This window comes from Mobula hypostoma, chromosome 17, assembly GCF_963921235.1.
Source record: "Mobula hypostoma chromosome 17, sMobHyp1.1, whole genome shotgun sequence".
Taxonomy (NCBI): domain Eukaryota; kingdom Metazoa; phylum Chordata; class Chondrichthyes; order Myliobatiformes; family Myliobatidae; genus Mobula; species Mobula hypostoma.
In genome coordinates this window covers 38,998,949-39,018,300 of record NC_086113.1, presented here as the reverse complement: position 1 = coordinate 39,018,300, position 19,352 = coordinate 38,998,949, and the positions used below count along the sequence as shown (strand labels likewise).

At 41.2% G+C, this 19,352-nt stretch overlaps 1 protein-coding gene and 1 long non-coding RNA gene across 3 annotated transcripts in view; one reads left to right on the top strand and one right to left on the bottom strand.

Annotated features, from left to right (window-relative positions):
* LOC134357942 (uncharacterized) overlaps positions 1 to 12,455 on the top strand; it is a 132,248-nt gene extending 119,793 nt beyond the window's left edge. The window contains exons 2-3 of the long non-coding RNA XR_010020761.1: positions 1,782 to 1,856; positions 12,118 to 12,455. This is a non-coding gene — a long non-coding RNA (uncharacterized LOC134357942). The remainder of the gene's footprint in view (positions 1 to 1,781; positions 1,857 to 12,117) is intronic.
* cep72 (centrosomal protein 72) overlaps positions 1 to 19,352 on the bottom strand; it is a 174,805-nt gene that overhangs the window by 121,293 nt on the left and 34,160 nt on the right. For both annotated transcript variants that reach the window (XM_063069732.1, XM_063069733.1), the window contains exon 3: positions 12,334 to 12,526. In XM_063069732.1, the coding sequence (XP_062925802.1) occupies positions 12,334 to 12,526 (193 nt within the window). The remainder of the gene's footprint in view (positions 1 to 12,333; positions 12,527 to 19,352) is intronic.

Genomic DNA, 19,352 nt, shown 5'->3' with positions numbered 1-19,352 from the left:
TGGCATGATAAAGGTTGGGAACCCCTACTCTACACTCTCAGTCCTGGTGATGGATCTCAACACAAAACAGTGACTACCACTTTGCTTTTCAAAGATACTGCTAGGCTGCTTAGAAGCAGTTGGTTTTTGCTCTGCGTTTACAGGTATCTTGTGTCTACGTACAATCAACACTCTCTAGAAAATGCCATATCAACTTGTTTGCTCTGATATCTGTCTTAATTCTCTAAATTTTCCAAGACACACATCTTCAAAATAGTTTTCCCAGTTGTTAGTATACTACAATAATGGCATGTTCTTTCTACAGCTTCAAGTATAGCTCTAAGTTTCTCAGGGACAAAGAAAAAGACTTTGTATTGATATTTATCTTTCACTCTTGCCAAATACATTTTCATGAAAGTCAGAGAATGTCGGTGGTAAACAAACTGGTAGCTGAACTGCTAATATGCTTAAAGTTTCACAATGTAAGAGAATGAGAATATATCTTCAAAATCAAAATCAGAGAACTGTAAAAAAAACATTATTGTGTCATAAAAGTATGCATTTTATTCCTGGAAAATCTCATTGCCAACATTATTGAAAAAGATTCTATTAAAAGGAATTAACCTTAGGATGTTGATGTTATTAGCATGTTACTGTTTATCCTAAATTCCCAATTGCCATGACCAAGTGGCACAGCATGCTGGTCTGAGTCAGGAGTACCATGTGGGCTATAGCTGAAATAGGCTGATTTTGCTTTCTTACAGCAACTTTTCCAATAGTTTTCATTTATTTTTCTCTAGACTCAAATCTGAATCTTGTAATCTATCATACATGCCATCAGTTTCTGCTTGTAGAAAAAACATCTCTGGATTGCTGCCAGTGGTACGCACCAGTGAGGGTAACAATAGGATGATTTAGCAGGCGAATGTGTGGCTAAGGAAATGGTGCAGAGGGCAGGGCTTCAGATTTCTGGATTATTGGGATCTCTTCTGGGGAAGGTATGACCTGCACAAAACAGACAGGTTACAACTGAGGAGGACCAATATCCTGTGGGCAGGTTTGCTAGAGCTATTCAGGAGGGTTAAAACTATGGCAGGGGGATTGGAACCAGAGTAATAGTGCTGAGGATGGGACAATTGGTTTACAAACAGAGATAATATGTAGTGAGATTACTAGCAAGGAGAGGCTAATGACAGAACAAAATTGCAGACAACCAGATGAGTTGCAATGTAAGAGGGAGACAAAATCAAACAGAGTGATGAGTAAAGGACTGAAGGTGTTATATTTGAATGCACACAGTACATGGAATAAGGTAGATGAACTTGTAGGACAGTTAGAGATTGCCATGTATAACATTGTGGGCATCACTATATACCTCGGAGCTTAATGTCCAACGATACAGATTGCATTGAAAGGACGGGTAGGCAGAAGGGGTGAGTGGCTCTGTTGACTAAAAATGAAATCAAATTATTAGAAAAAGGTGACATAGGATTAGGTGGTGTAGAATCATTGTGGGAGAGCTAAGAAACTGCAAGGACAAAAAGACCCTGGTGGGAGTTATACATAGACCTCCAAACATTAATAAAGATATGGTCTACAAATTATAACAGGAGATAGAAAATGTATGTCAAAAGGACAATGTTACAATAGTAATGGGGGATTTCGCTATGCTGGCAGATTGGGAAAATCAGGTTGGTGCTGGATCCCAAGAGAGGAAATTTGTAGAATATCTACGAGATGGCTTTTTAGAGTAGCTCATGGTTGAGCTGTGTTGGCTCACTGGATTTGTTCAACCTCTACAGGGAATGGATTTTTCGGGTATGTGACCATCAGGAGACAGGTATTCCAGTTGGAGGCCGGAAGGTGGATAACATCAGGTATGCGGACGACACCGCGTTGTTAACTGACAGCGAATGTAAACTGCAAATTATGCTGAATAAAGTGAATGAGAAAAGCCTTGAATATGGACTAAAAAATCAACCCTAAGAAAACAAAATCGATGGTGGTAAGCAAAACAAACACTAAAGACTCATTCATGATGGTATCATTGCAAGTGAATGGACAAGACATTGAATAGGTGCGAAAGTTTGATTATCTTGGCAGTTGTCTGACAGATGACAGGAGATGTGAAGTTGAGATCAGAAGGACAATAAGACCTAGTTCATGAAGCTAAAAGATTTACTACGCAATAGGAAGGTAGATATCCAAAGTAGAATCTGCTTCCTCGAGTGTTATGTATGGTCAGTGCTGAGGTAGGGATCAGAAACATGGACCCTGAAGAAGGATGACATGAAACGAATTAATGCTTTTGAAATGTGGTGCTATCGGCGAATGTTGAAGGTCAGCTTTGTAGAGAAAGTTTCAAATGAGAAGGTTTTGTCCCAAGTTGGTAGACCACGGATATTGCTGGAGAAGATCATGAAGTTAAAAGTTGCTTACTGTGGACACGCTATGCAGAGAGATAACATCTTGTTGGACTTGCTATATGGAATGGTGGAGGGAAAGAAAGGAAGAGGAAGGCAAAGAACAACGTGGCTGGATAACATCAAGGATTGGACCAAGCTGGACAAGACTAGGGATGTTGTGGACAAGTGTCGGGACAGAGCAGCATGGAGGGAAATCGCCCGCCAACTGGAAATTCCAGATGCGACCTAATGATGATGTGGTTGAGCCCACTAGAAGACCAGCTATTCTGGATTGAGTGTGGTGCAATGAACTGAAATTGATTAGAGAGCTTAATGTAAAGGAAACCTTAGGGGCAGTGGTCATAATATGGCAGAATTCACCCTGCCATTTGAGGAGAAACTAAAGCGAGATGTATCAGTATTACAGTGGAGTAAAGGGAATAACAGAGACATGAGAGAGAAGTAGAACAGCAATGGGGTGGGGGGGGGCTACACTTAGATTTTCAGAAGTCCTTTGACAAGGTGCCAAACATAAAGCTGCTTAACAGTTAAGAGCCTATGGTGTTACAGGAAAGATAATAGGATGGATAGAGCTTGGCTGACTGGCAGCAGGCAAGGAGTGGGAATACAGGGATCCGGTTCTGGTTTGCTACTGGGGACTAGTGGTGTTCCACAGGGATCTGTGTTGGGACCGCTTCTTTTTAAAATATATGTCAATGATTTGGATGATGGAATTGATGGTTCTGTGGTCAAGTATGCAGACGATATGAAGATAAGTAGAGGGGCAGTTGGCTTTGAGGCAGCAGTAAAGCTAGACGAGGACTTAAAACAGTTTAGGAGAAAAGGAAATGAAATGGTAGATGGAATATTGTGTCAGGAAGTATATGGTCATAAACTTTGGTAGAAGAAATAAGAATGTAGGCTATTTACTAAATGGAGAGCAAGTTCAAAAATCTGAGGTACAAAGGGACTTGGGAGGCCTTGTGCAGCATTACCTAAAGGTTAATTTGCAGATTGAGTCGATGATGAGGAAGGCAAATGCAATGTTAACCATCGGGGTAGCTTCCAACCTGATGGCATGAACACTGACTTCTCTAACTTCCGTTAATGCCCCTCCTCCCGTTCTTACCCCATCCCTTATTTATTTATTATTTTTCCCCCTTTTCCCCTCTCTGTCCCTCTCACAGTAACTTCTTGCCTGCTCTCCGTCTTCCTCTGGCGCTCCCCTCCCCCTTTCTTTCTCCCTAGGCCTCCCATCCCATGATCCTCTCCCTTCTCCAGCCTTGTATCCCTTTTGCCAATCAACTTTCCAGCTCTTAGCTCCATCCCTCCTCCTCCTGTCTTCTCCTACCATTTTGGATCTCCCCCTCCCCCTCCCACTTTCAAATCTCTTACTATCTCTTCTTTTAGTTAGTCCTGACGAAGGGTCTCGGCCCGAAACGTCGACTGTGCTTCTTCCTATGGATGCTGTCTGGCCTGCTGCGTTCCACTAGCATTTTGTGTGTGTTGCAATGTTAGCATTCATCTTGAGAGAACGAGAATATAAAACAGGGGTCGGCAACCTTTTTGCCTCTGTGGGCCGGATCGTGTATTAATGAGCGGACGGTGGGCCAGATAAATGCCATAAAAATCTTGAAATATGGGAAATATCCATTTAAATACATCTAGTTATGTTTTGCCTCAAATTAATGAATAACGCATGCTAGAAAATCATTTGTGCTTAAGGTTGCCTACCCTCGATATAAAAGTAAGGATATAATGTTAATGCTTTATAAGACACTGGCAAGGCCTCACAAAGTACTGTCAGTAGTTTTGGGCCCTTATTTAAGAATGTATGTGTTGACATCAGGACAGGGGGGTGGACACCTGCCTGGTCAGCTTGGACCAGGAGAAAGCCTTCGACAGGATATCGCACACATACATGGCAGACGTGCTCTCCAAAATGGGATTTGGGGAGGGAATCTGGAATTGGATCAGACTGCTCTACACAGACATCCGTAGTGCAGTCCAGGTCAACGGGTGGGAAACAGACAGCTTCCCCATCAGGTCTGGAGTCAGGCAGGGCTGTCCCCTCTCCCGTCTTGTTTGTCTGCTGTATAGAGCCCTTTGCCGAGGCCATCAGGAGGGATGAGGGCATAAGAGGGGTGACGCTGCCAGGCAGTGGAGGGACCCAAGTGAAAACCTCCCTGTACATGGACGACGTCACCGTCTTCTGCTCTGATCCGAGGTCAGTTTGCAGGTTGATTGGCACCTGCGAACAGTTCGAGCTAGCATCGGGGGCCAGGCTCAATCGCACGAAGAGCGAAGCCATGCTCTTCAGCAACTGGCCAGACCGATCCAGCGTCCCCTTCACCATCAGGTCTGACCACATGAAGGTGTTGGGGATCTGGTTCGGAGGGGCCGAGGCGTGCAACAAGAACTGGCGGGAGCGGACTGCCAAGGTGAAACAGAAACTAGGACTGTGGGGAGGGCGCTCCCTGTCGATAACAGGCAAGAACCTGGTCATCAGGTGTGAGGTGCTCGCAGGGCTGCTGTACTTGGCGCAGGTGTGGCCGTCCCCCGCTCCTACAGCTCGGAAATCACCCGAGCTGTCTTCAGATTCGTCTGGGGATCCAAGATGGAGCGGGTGAGACGGACCGCCATGCACAAGTCCCTGGACCATGGGGGCAAGAACGTCCCCAATGTCGCCCTCACCCTGATGGTCAACTTCGTGTGTGGCTGCATCAGGTTGTGCGTGGATCCCAGATACGTGGGCACAAAGTACTACTATGTGCCTAGGTTTTACCTGTCGCCCTGGCTACGAAGGATGGGTCTGGCCCCTTTCCCACGCAACACCCCTGTCAGCTGGTCGTTGCCCCCTTACCTGTCCTTCGTAGAAAAATTCTTCAAGACCAACACATTTGACCACAGGGCCATTAGACAGTGGTCGGCACGTAATGTCCTGCAGGCACTGCAGGAGAAGGACGTGATGGACACAGTGGCGTGGTTCCCTGAGCAGACTGTCCAGTTCATCTGGCAAAATGTCTCATCGCCAGATCTCACCAACAGGCACAAAGACCTAGCCTGGCTGGCGGTGAGAGGGGCCCTCCCAGTCAGATTCCTCCTGTACGCCCGGAACGGTTCCTCCACACCCCGTTGCCCAAGGGAGGACTGTAATGGGGTGGAGTCGGGGGCTCACCTCTTTGCACACTGTGGGTTCGCAAAGAAGGTGTGGAAGAGAATGGAAGGGACAGTACTAAGATGCATGCCCAGCAGCTGCGTTACCGAGGACTCCGTGATCTACGGGCTGTTCCCGGGGACGCACACGAAGACAAACATCCGGTGCTGCTGGCAGATCATCAATTCGGTGAAAGACGCTCTTTGGTCGGCCCGAAACTTGATGGTCTGCCAGCACACGGAGATGTCTGTGACTGAATGCTGCCAACTGGCTCACTCTCGTCTGCAGGAGAACGTGCTGAGGGATGCACTCAAACTTGGTGCGGCCACTGCGAAGGCCCGGTGGGGAAGGACCACAGTTTAACGTTCATCACCCGTAGGAGGGGGAAGAGGTTGGGTGGGGAGGAGACCTACCCTCATCAGCGGTGTGGACAGATAATCAACATGGTGCCCAAGGAGTGGGTGGAATTGTTAATTTGGGAAGTATTAGAGCCATTGCCTGACTTTATTGTTGAAAATTTTGATTGTTAATAAGTCTTAACTCTTGACCAAGGGTTGAGAGTAAATGCATGATTTACTGTAAACATCTTTCATTTGTAAATGAACAGAGAGTCAACGCAAAATTTTTATTGTTAATAACTGTATTGAATAAGGACTCACAGTCAATGAATGGTTTTCTTTTCTTGTATGTAATTATTTTTATTTTGTAATATTTCTGAATAAAGTATTTTTGGAAAAAAAAAGTGTTGACATTGAAAAAGGTTCAGAGGAGGTTCATGAAAATGATTCCAGGATTGAAAAGCTTATCATATGAGGAGCATTTGATGGCTCTTGGCCTGTACTCACTGGAATTCAGAAAGATGAGTGGGGTATCTCACTGAAACCTATTGAATGTTGAAAAGCCTTAATAGAGTGGATGTGGAGAGGATGTTTCCTATTGTGTGGGACTTTAAGACCAGAGGAAACAATCTGAGAATCGAGCGATGTCCATTTAGAATGGAGATGAGGAGTAATTTCTTTAACCAGAGAGGGGTGAATCTGTGGAATTTGTTGCCACAGACATTTTGGAGGCCAAGTCACTGGGTATATTTAAAGCAGAGGTTGATCGTTTCTCAATTAGTCAGGGCACGAAGGGCTACGGAGAAAAGGCAGGAGATTGGGGCTGAGAGGGCAATGGATCAGCCATGATGAAATGGCGGAGCAGACTCGAAGGGTCAAATGGCCTAATTCTGCTCCTACTGTACATTTTATGGTCTTAATCTCCTTGGCTGCAGGGAATATCCAGATTATTCTGCATTCGACTACTGTAAAGTCATTCATTTATATATTGACAAAGGCATGTTAAGAGTAGGCTCACCCGATTCATCTTACGCCATTCTATGATAAAATGACTCTAAAACGGCAGCTGAATCCATTAGTACATTTGCTGTTACTGTAAAGTTAAATATCTTTACCTTGTTTCATAACTTAAAAGTGAAGAATATTGTTGCACAAATATTATTTTGATATGTACAGTCTTAAGTTTTGGTTTGCTGCTGAGTGGAGCCTCTGAATCCATATCCCTTCACTGCATATTTTGACTTTGCAATATCACATCTCTACCATAAACCCTCTCCCCCACACCTGCATCTCAATTCATTGCTTTTTTTTCTATAAACCCGTAAATGTCCATCAACCACGACTGTTCCAATATCTTCTGGCTGACCTTCCTACCTTCCAACCTTCACAGTTAGTAAACATCAGCTCATCCGAAATGTTGCTGCCTACCCGGCATCAAGTTCACTTATTTCTGTCCTTGACTCAATTCTCATTTCCTCAAGATATGTAATTTAAATTCTTTTTTCTCACAGGTAGATTCCTCCAGAACTTCACCTTTCTCTATCTTTATGACATATATTTTATTAGGTGTGCTTGCTCATTCATGCAAATAATCTATTCAGCCAATAATGTGGCAGCAACTCAATGCATAAAAGCATGCGGACATTGTCAAGAGGTTCGGTTGCTGTTCAGACTAAACATCAGAATGGGGAAAAATGTGATCTAAGTGATTTTGACTGTGGAATGATTGTTGGTGCCAGATGGGGACGTTTGAGTTATCTCAGAAACTGCTGATCTTCTGGGATTTTCACACAACAGTCTCTAAAGCTTACAGAGAACGGAGCAAAAAACAAAATACATACAATAAGCAGTTCTGTGCATGAAAATGCCTTGTTAATGGGAGGGATCAGAGGAGAATGACTAGACTGGCTCAAGCTGATAGGAAGGCAACAGTAACTCAAATAACCATGCATCGCAACAGTGGTATGCAGAAGACCATTTGTGAATGCACAACACATCAAATCTGGAAGCGCATGGACTACAACAGCAAAAGACCAAGAACATCCATTCATTAGCATTTTATTAGGTACAGAAGGTTCCTAATAAAATGGCAACTGAATGCATATTATGTCCTAATATTAAAGAAATTTCTCAGGTTTTGTATGTTAATAGCAGAGGGTAATCTTTTAAATACAGTGGATTCCAGTTCATCGGGCCATCAGTTAATCAGAGCAGCCGCTTATTTGGGGCAACTATAGAACCACAGAACCATAGAAACTACAGCACAGAAACAGGCCTTTTAGTCCTTCTTGGCTGTGCCGAACCATTTTCTGCCTAGTCCCACTGACCTGCACACGGACCATATCCCTTCATACACCTCCCATCCATGTATCTATCCAATTATTCTTAAATGTTAAAAAAGAACCTGCATTTACCACCTTGTCTGGTAGCTCATTCCATACTCCCACCACTCTCTGTGTGAAGAAGCTCCCCCTAATGTTCCCTTTAAACTTTTCCCCCCTCACCCTTAACCCATGTCCTCTGGTTTTTTTCTCCCCTTGCCTCAGTGGAAAAAGCCTCCTTGCATTCACTCTATCAATACCCATCATAATTTTATATACCTCTATCAAATCTCCTCTCATTCTTCTACGCTCCAGGGAATAAAGTCCTAACCTATTCAACCTTTCTCTGTAACTGAGTTTCTCAAGTCCCGGCAACATCCTTGTAAACCTTCTCTGCACTCTATCAACCTTATTTGTATCCTTCCTGTAATTTGGTGATCAAAACTGAACACAATACTCCAGATTCGGCCTTACCAATGCCTTATACAACCTCATCATAACATTCCAGCTCTTATACTCAATACTTTGATTAATAAAGACCAATGTACCAAAAGCTCTCTTTACGACCCTATCTACCTGTGTCGCCACTTTTAGGGAATTTTGTATCTGTATTCCCAGATACCTCTGTTCCACTGCACTCCTCAGTGCCTTACCATTAACCCTGTATGTTCTACCTTGATTTGTCCTTCCAACATGCAATACCTCACACTTGTCTGTATTAAAGTCCATCTGCCATTTTTCAGCCCATTTTTCCAGCTGGTCCAAGTCCCTCTGCAGGCTCTGAAAACCTTCCTCACTGTCTACTACACCTCCAATCTTTGTATCATCAGCAAACTTGCTGATCCAATTTACCACATTATCATCCAGATCATTGATATAGATGACAAATAACAATGGACCCAGCACTGATCCCTGTGGCACACCACTAGTCACAGGCCTCCACTCGGAGAAGCAATTCTCTACTACCACTCTTTGGCTTCTTCCATTGAGCCAATGTCCAATCCAATTTACCACCTCTCCATGTATACCTAGCGACTGAATTTTCCTAACTAACCTCCCATGCGGGACCTTGTCAAAGGCCTTACTGAAGTCCACGTAGACAATATCCACTGCCTTCCCTTCATCCACTTTCCTGGTAACCTCCTCGAAAAACTCCAATAGATTGGTCAAACATGACCTACCACGCACAGAGCCATGTTGACTCTCCCTAATAAGTCCCTGTCTATCCAAATGCTTGTAGATTCTTGTCTCTTAGTACTCCCTCCAATAACTTACCTACTACTGACGTTAAACTTACTGGCCTATAATTTCCCGGATTACTTTTCGATCCTTTTTAAACAACGGAACAACATGAGCCACTCTCCAATCCTCCAGCACCTCACCTGTAGACAGCGACATTGTAAATATTTCTGCCAGGGCCCCTGCAATTTCAACACTAGTCTCCTTCAAGGTCCGAGGGAACACTCTGTCAGGTCCCGGGGATTTATCCACTTTAATTTTCCTCAAGACAGCAAGGACCTCCTCCTTTTCGATCTGTACAGTTTCCATGATCTCACTACTTGTTTCCCTTAATTCCATAGACTTCATGCCAGTTTCCTTAGTAAATACAGACGCAAAAAACCTATTTAAGATCTCCCCCATTTCCTTTGGTTCCGCACATAGCCGACCACTCTGATCTTCAAGAGGACCAATTTTATCCCTTACAATCCTTTTGCTCTTAATATACCTGTAAAAGCTCTTTGGATTATCCTTCACTTTGACTGCCAAGGCAACCTCATGTCTTCTTTTAGCCCTCCTGATTTCTTTCTTAAGTATTTTCTTGCACTTCTTATACTCCTCAAGCACTTTATTTACTCCCTGCTTCCTATACATGTCATACAACTCCCTCTTCTTCTTTATCAGAGTTGCAATATCCCTTGAGAACCAAGGTTCCTTATTCCTATTCACTTTGCCTTTAATCCTGACAGGAACATACAAATTCTGCACTCTCAAAATTTCTCCTTTGAAGGCTTCCCACCGACCGATCACATCCTTGCCAGATCTTAAAGAACAAAAACTAATTGAGAAAATAGCTGGGATTCTCCTTGTTTCCTAGGGACACACAGCCACCTGATTGGAATAGGAGACTGTTGTCAAAGTTTTTAACTAGCATCAGTTGCATGCATTTGTCTGGCTGCTAGACACTACACGGTGCTTAGAGTAAATAGTTTTAAATAATGTCAGTTGTGTTCAAAAAGCAAGGATTTTTGTTACTGATACTTGGCAAGAAATAAGCAGTAAGACAATTCAGAACTGCAGAACTGTTTTGCTCACTGTGGTTGCAAGCATTCAGACTGCCAGATGCCAGAAACAGCCAGAGTGAAAATGAAGTGATTTCATTACTTCAACAAGTTATGAAACATGAAGAATTTGAAGGTATTGACAATTGGCTTGAGTGTTACAATGAAAATGAAGATTTGGGGGATGCAATTGTTCAAAGTATTATATGAAGGCAGACCATTATCTGCATTAGGTGCTGCAGTGACTTTGTTCATTTACAGTCAATCAAAAGAACACTAGAGTGTACACTAGATGAACTCCTCCACCGATAACTATTAGGAACTAATGCATAGTTTTATAGTATAGTAATATAGGTGTTATAATTTGTTCTGTATTTCATTTAATTACATAACTTGTCACTCCATTAAACAGTAGTTTGTCTTTTTTATATACCTTTTTAAACTATTTCTGTGAAACTGCAGCTAATTAGGGCAGCTGCTTAATTGAGCCATAACATACTAGTCCCAATGTGTTCCAATTAATTGGAATCCACCGTATTTGTTTTGAAAAAATTCTCAGAATTGCTGGCATTCAGTACTTCAACCTGATTTCCTAGATTTGTACAATGCCTTATTGAGAAATAACATAGGGGCAGGTTTTTCACAACTATTTACAGCTGGACTGCTTGTCCTGTCAAAAGAAGTACATATTCTTAACAGAACCTCAGGCTAATGCTGAGAAAATGCCAGCGGATGGCCAAAGGGAAGGCAAGTTATTTCTTTCAAGTTGAGCTGGTTTTGTATAATGAATGACATTATTTTTTCCGACTGTTGTTAGTTTTAAAACCACTTACAAATAATTTTAAAATTTGTTAATTTACTTGTATTTTAATAGTTTTCAAATGTCTATGAATATCAGAAATCTTCACAAACCACTGAATTCATTGGCAACTTTAACAGAACACACAACTTTGCCTGAAGGCTATAAGTCACCAACCCACCCCTCACCATCAGAAACTCATTAGGGCCTTTTAAACTAGACACGGTGTTCAGGAATCACAGATTGCGATTCAGCCTTTTAATTAAAAAAGTACTGTGTATATATGCTTTCAATCACCGTTATTTTGTAATCACAGTAATTCAACACTGATGAAATGTCCCAGAACCTTCTCGGCCCCAAACGTTGACTGTTTACTCATTCTCCATATATGCTGCCTGGCCTGCTGAGTTCCTCCAGCATTTTGTATTACTTTGATTTCCAACATCTGCAGATTTTCTCATTTGTGGCAGTAATTTTCTGCTAGTTTCTGACACCCCTTGGCTTTTGATGATTGTATTGCCTAGTTATCAAAAGTCACCGTGAACAAGAATAATAGACCTTAAAAAAAACACAACATTGCTTTTTAAAAAAATACTTCCACAATGAAATCCATGAATTGTTAACTACTGGAAAGGAATGCACTTCCTTTTATGACCAAAGGACTTTGCAAAGAAATTTACTGTCAAACAGGTACTTTTTTGAAAGTTAAGTAAACATAATAAATGCTGTAACCATATTCCATGAAACAAGATTTCGCAAGCAGTAACGTGATAACAATTGAATAATTTGTTTCAGATGTCAGCTGCTTGATTAACTACAATGCTACTTTTCTTTCCCAGTTGTGCAACAGGATCTACTGAGAAAGCAAGCAAGGCCTCAAATTTAAAAGCTCAGCTACAAGAATCACTAATGACTTGGTGTTAGCCTGCTGGTCCAATGGCTGAAATGAGATGGAAACCTAGGATCATCTGTTATGAATAAAGCTACCACCATGAAGCTCTACTTGTAAAGGAATAAATGGTGTTATTATAACCTTTGATCAATAGGGTACTTACCTAACCTTCTAAGATTGGGTAGCAGGTGCACAACAAAAAGCCGATAGTCTGATTCATTTTTGGACACAGGATTCAGTCTCAAGTCAAGCTCTTTCAAATTAGTCAGGTTATGAAGCAGGAATATCTCTTTCAAATCTGCTATGTTGTTATAATATAGGTTGAGCTTTTCCAAATGAACCAAGTGTTGAATCCCCTGTATGTGCAACATAGACAAGGTAAAAATACATTAAAATTTGTAAGAATTGTTTTAAATTCAAATTGGCTACTGACAGGTTAAAAATCATCCTGAGTAAGTAACAAATGTTTGCATTTTGTCTTTCTGAGAGATGCTACTCATGCTCTCCTTTGTTATGGCTAAAATTAGACAGTAACATTCATGTTTATAAGTATTCAATTCAAAGTGAAAATTAATGTTTCTATCAGAGATAACTGATCCCTTCATTAATGGTGCTGTATCAAATACTCACCAATAAATATGACAACTAAAGCAAAAGAATGATGCAGAGTTAGGAAAAAATGCCCACAACATAGTTTCCACTTTACAGAAAATCTTCGGCTGTTACATTCAGCATTAAGTGTATTTTTAAATAATTATAAATCATAAATATTACTCTGCTGTCTTACACATTTAGGTCTATAAATGTGCCATTTCTTGACAATTTACTTAGCTTTGGAGAATTACAAATTAAAATAAACTGTTTGCTAATTCAATCTATTTTCCGTCTCCTTCTTTAAACTTAGCTACTTGTCTCAAAATTTTCTTAGCTTTCAGTGCATCATCTAAATCTTATTTCTAATTTGTGGCTTGGGTTCGACATGTTTCGAAATATCCTTCAGTCTAATTAATCAAAGAAGTCTTTTCTTGAAAATGTTCAGACACCAGATATCTTCTTATTCCTTGTCTGGCAGATATTTGGGAACCAGGATAATTTGCTTCCATACGGGTTTTGTAAATTCAGAAAACTTTGTGAATTCTTATCTCTTCTGGTAAGATGGCAGTGCAGTCGGGTGCAGCAGTCAATCCAGGTTGAATCAAAGGTGCATTTATTTTGTCTACGATGTCTTTGTTTTACAATCACAAGTCACTGCTGAATACTAAGAATACCAAGTACTGCAGGGCTGACCCATCGGCCAGTTGCTCGACAGCAATGGAGCTTGACATTGCATACCGTTGCTGTTGTTGTTGTCTGAACTTTATCATTGGACGGTGTGTAGTGCAAGTGATTGTGTTGAATGTTTTTATTGTGATTGCAAGACTCTGTCGGAATTTGGTAACACAGAATACTGCAAGCCCAGCTCACTCGTGAGACCAACAGCGGGGGAGCTGCACTGCCTCTCGTGGTGAGGAGTGCGCAGAGGCTGAGGAGTTGCCTGTTGCAGCCAACCAGGAGAGGAGATGTTGAGGCGATGTGGAACAGCCCTAGCAAGGCATGCTGGAATCTGTACTTATGTTGGGGGCAGGCCCCTGCCATTTGTGTGTGCTCCACTGTTTGCTCGTACCAATAACAAGCTGAACCAGGACAACTTACCATCAGTTCTACAGTCATGCCACTCAGGGACTTGGGCTAGATATTTTTTTGTGACTCTTACGTTTTTTTTTCTGAAATTGTTACCATATGTGATATTTGTGATACGTGTAGTGTGTAGCTGCTAATGTGTTTTGAACCTTTGCCCCAGAAAAACACTGCTTCATTTGGCTATATTCATAAGACCATAAGATGTAGGAGAAGAATTAGGCCATTTGGCCCATCGGGTCTACTCTATTTCATCATGGCTGATCCATTTTTCCTCTCAATCCCATTCTCTGCCTTCTCCCTTTCATGCTCTGACCAATCATGAACCTATGAATCTCTGTCTTAAATATACCCAATTGCTTGGCCCCAGCTGTGGCAACAAATTCCGCAGGCTTACCACTAAATGGCTAAAGAAATTCTTCATCTCCATTCTAAAAGTTCGCCCCTCTATTCTGAGGCTGTGTCCTCTGGTCTTTGGCTCCCCACTATTGAAAACATCCTCCCCACATCCACTCTCTTGAAGCCTTTCAACATTCAATATGTTTCTATGAGGTCACCCCTCATTCTTCTGAACCCCAGTGGGTAGAGGCCCAGAGCCATCAAACACTCCCCATATGACAAGCCTTGCTCCAGGGGATTAAAAAAAGGTTGAGAATCCCTATCTGTAAGTATAGTAAATAATTCCTGCTCCTCAAAACCTCTTGCAATGATACCAATATAACATTTGCCTTCTTACCTACATGCTACATCAATCAGTGTGTTTGCATTCCTGAACAGAACACTGTTCGTCAACATTTTCCATTCTAAATTACATTCTGCCTTTCTGTTTTCCAACTTTAGCAGATAACTTCACATCTGTTCAATTTATATTGAATCTGACATTAACTCATCTGTACAAGTCATCTTGCATCCACCTCACAACTCATAATTCCACCCAGTTTTGCGTCATTAACATTCAAAACGACACTACATTCTAAACCAGTCTTTCTCAATCTTTTTGCCCTGGAGGAACCTTTGAAATAATTTTCAGATCTCAGGGAACCCCTGTGTAAAAATTATTATATTTACAGTTCTCAGTACATTAGCGTGATCAGTAAGTTGTAGATATAATAATCCAAAAATAATTGTCAATGCTCTTTTGAGAATGAATTTCTAGCTAACTTTTCTTGAAAAAAAACAGGTGGTTAAGCTTAGCTTATTCTCCTTGAAATTAGTCTCTTTCTTTCCCTCCCACAAATTTTTAAAACTCATAAAGCAAACATAATAAATTTCTGTTAAATAACTGGCTTAAGCCAAAATGGGATTTAATTTTTCTCAAGGTAGGCTGGGTAGATTTAATTTAAATAAAGGTCATAAATTGATTTTAATTAAAGCTATTTACAACATGAAAATTTATTGACAATATTGAATAGTAAAATTCCTAAAAACTATAAGCTAAAGCAACACAGTTGCCAGCAGATTTCCTCAAGACAGACATTTCCAGATACGAAGACAAAAAATTAAATATAATTTGGCCTTTGCTTGTTTGGGCAATCCTTTGCAACAGAAAAAGTTTTCTGGAATTTCATCATCATTTACAAATCTTACAAATGCTACATGACATTCATTGGTGAAATCAACCTGAATAGAGAAGCTGTTGTTTTTTTTATTTTATCACAAAACCTCTTCAGCATCATGTGACATGTCATCAATACATCGACTAATTGTACTGTTTGAGAGTGAAACCTTTTCAATTTCTCATACTGTATCTTGTCTAGCATTTTATCCACTATAATCTTACATGCTGGCATTATTAGGTTCTCATTAACTGTGACTTTTCCTTTTCTGGGTAATAAGCTCTGCTACTGAATAACTTGCATCTGAACCCTTTTACTGGCTGTAACTTCATTAACAAAAATTTTACTCTGTTTTGAGATTCGAATAGCTGTTTAAAGTAATCAGCACATTTACGTGTCAGATGTTGAAGGGAGTGAGGAAGGGGAGTGAGTGCAGTTACTATTACGAGGGTGTGCTCAAAAAGCTGAAAGATCTAAGGGTACGTAAGTCACTTGGGAAGATGAACTGCTCCCTAGGGTTCTGAAAGAGGTAGCAGTAGAGATTGTGGAGGCAATAGCAATGTTCTTTCAAAAATCATTGAACTCTGGCATGGTGCCAGAGGACTGGAAAATTGCAAATGTCACTCCATGCTTGAAGAAAGGAGGAAGGCAACAGAAAGAAAATTATAGACCAGTTAGCCTGATCTCAGTGGTTGGGAAGATGTTGGAGTCAATTGTTAAGGACTAGATAATGGAGTAGTTGGCGACACAGGACAAGATAGGGCAAAGTCAGCACGGTTTCCTTAAGGGAAAATCTTGCCTGACCAACCCGTTGGAATTCTTTGAAGAAATTACAAGTAGGATAGATAAAGGGGATGCAGTGGATGTTGTATATTTGTGCTTTCAGAAGGCCTTTGACAATGTACCTCACGAGGCTGCTTACCGATTCTTTCTCCCTAGGTCTCCTGTCCCATGATCCTCTCATATCCCTTTTGCCAATCAACTGTCCAGCTCTTGGCTCCATCCCTCCCCCTCCTGTCTTCTCCTGTCATTTTGGATCTCCCCCTCCCACTTTCAAATCTCTTACTAGCTCTTCTTTCAGTTAGTCCTGACGAAGGGTCTTGGGCCGAAACGTCAACTGTACCTCTTCCTAGAGATGCTGCCTGGCCTGCTGCGTTCACCAGCAACGTTGATGTGTGTTGCTTGAGTATTGTGAACAATTTTGGGCTCCTCATCCAAGAAAAAATGTGTTGGCATTGGAGAGGGTTCAGAGGAGGTTCACAAGGATAATTGCGGGAATGAAAGGGTTATCATATGAGAAATGTTTGATAGTTCTGGGTCTCTACTCGCTGGAATTTAGGAGGATTAGGGGCGGGGAATCTCATTAAAAATTTTCAAATCTTGAAAGACCTAGAATGGTAGATGTGAAAGTTTAGAGACAATAAGAGAAATTTCTTTAGCCAGAGGGTGGTGAACTTGTGGAATTTATTATCACAGGTGGTCGTGGAGGCCAGGTCGTTGGGTGTAATTAAGGCAGAGATTCATAGGTTCTTGATTGGACACGGCATCAAGGGTTACGGGGAGAAGGCCTGGGAGTGGGGCTGGGGGGGGGGGGGGGAGGAGAAAAGGATCAGCTATTATTGAATGGCAGAGCAGACGCAATAGGCCAAATGCCGAATTCTGCTCCTGTTTCTTATGGTCTTATATGGCTGTGGTTTGTAGCTAAGTGTTGTTTGCCACAGACTAAGCTCATTGGAATAGGACAACTTGGATCACCAGTCCATGTAAAACCCATTGATAAGTTGCTTTCATTGTAAAGATAGTCTTTGTTTATGTCCATTAGTGCACTAGTGCAGTGATTGTACCATTAGATATTGGACTGTCAGACATGTCTGTAAAACACGGGTTAATAAAATATAAAAAAGAACAGCATAATAAATAACTAAACAAGAAACTGCAAAAAATAATAAAACTTCACAATGCAATTCATTTCTAACTGACACAATCCACCTTTTGCGAAGTTTACAACAGCAAAGCAGCAGGCCAGCAGCTGAATCGCAGCGTGTAAAAATTCTTTTGGGATGAAAATTTCTCTCCAATTTTCTACTGCACCAGTGGAATTTGTTTGCTCCCATAAATCAGTGGAAGTGGTGAGAGGTAATTCAGGAGGGAGAGGCTGACATCATAGCCCAAGTTGGGAGAGTCCATTCAAAGCTCGGAAGATGCACATAAGACGATAAGACATAGGAGCAGAATTAGGCCATTCAGTCCATCAAGTCTGCTCTGCCATTCCATGATGGTTGTTCCTGGATCCTATTCAAATGCATACACCTGCCTTCTCACCATAACCCTTCACGCTCCTCATCATCATACTGTTCTCGCTTCCGTGCAATACGGCACTCACCAATTATCAATGGCCTTCCCTATCTCACGTCAAAAACAAATGGACTCAACTAAATAAACACGGTCCTACTGTGCACTGCCATACTGGGTTGGAGACTTCTGACCAGATTGCTAACAGGGCTGCTTCGTCACTGCCCACCACTGCGAGCCCTACCGTTGTGTGAAGTTCAAAAAACAATGTTTTTTTTAAAAATCATGATCTACTGTGGAACCCCGGTTGAGAAACCCTGTTCTAAACCCTCATCTTCATCACTGCCATATACAGTACACTGTGAATAATTGGGGCTCAAGCACTGACACCAATAGGACTTCAACTAACTATTGCTACTCTCAGTTTCCTGTCTGTCAACTGATTTTCAATCAATGTCAGTATTTTATCCCTAATCTTAAAACTCTTAATTTTGCACACTAAATGGGACTTTATTAAAGGATTTCAGTAAATTCAAACAGACCACATCTACTGATTTTTCCAACGAACTGCATCATTTAGATCCTCATTGATGTTTGTCAAACACCATTTCCTTTTCTCAATGATTTTCTCCAATCCTGTTGATGTTTCCTAGGCGTCCTATTAATCACATCCTTTATTGTTAAAAGCAATTTACCTAATGCTGACATAAGGCAATCCAGTCTATAGAGAGCTGGTTTCTCTCTCTCTTCTTTTTAAAAGTTTGGACAGATTGTATTTGCCACTTCTCCAAGTTGTTAGTTATAGAAATCTGGAATACAAGAACTATTTCATCCACTATTTCCACATTTATTGCTCTGGAGGGCAGATTATCATCTTTTAGTTTTATTAATTACACAGGCACTATTTTGTCTCCCTAATATTAATTCAATTCCTTTTCATTAAATGCTTGGTTCTCTAGCATTTCTGAGAAGAACAGGCAGTACAATTGCACAGCGGTTGGTATAACACTACTACAGTGTCAGCGAACCGAGTTTAATTCGCCACTCCTTGTAGGGAGTTCGTACATTCCCCCCGTGACCACATAGGTTTTTTCTGAATGCTTGGATTTCCTTTCACATTCCAAAGACATACAGGTTAGTGTTTGTAAGTGTGGACGTGCTCTGTTGGCGCAGGAAGCATGGCAACACTTGCTGGCTGCCCCCAGCACAACCCCAGACTGAGTTGGTCATTGAAGCCGACAACATATTTCACTGCATGTTTCAATATACATATTGACAAATAAAGCTAATCGAATCTAAATTATCTTTTTCTGTGAAGACAAAACCAAACTATTTCTTTAATTGCTCTGACATTAACTCTTCCCTATTATAAATTCTCCCATTTATCTTCAAACTGATGCCAGTGCCTCATCGGTGTAAATCTACTACTTCTTCACCAATCTTTAAGTCATGCTATTCATCTGAAAACCCTGAGATGATTTGCTTGTGACTCAGATAATAATCTAGAGATACCACCTTTGTTGTTTTACTTTATAAATTTAATTCCCACTTAGCCCTACTTATGACTACATATAAACTTTATGGTAGATTAACTATATTGGACAACATATCCGATCAAAAATTGCACAAATCCTGATGGATTTCATCCACACATTTT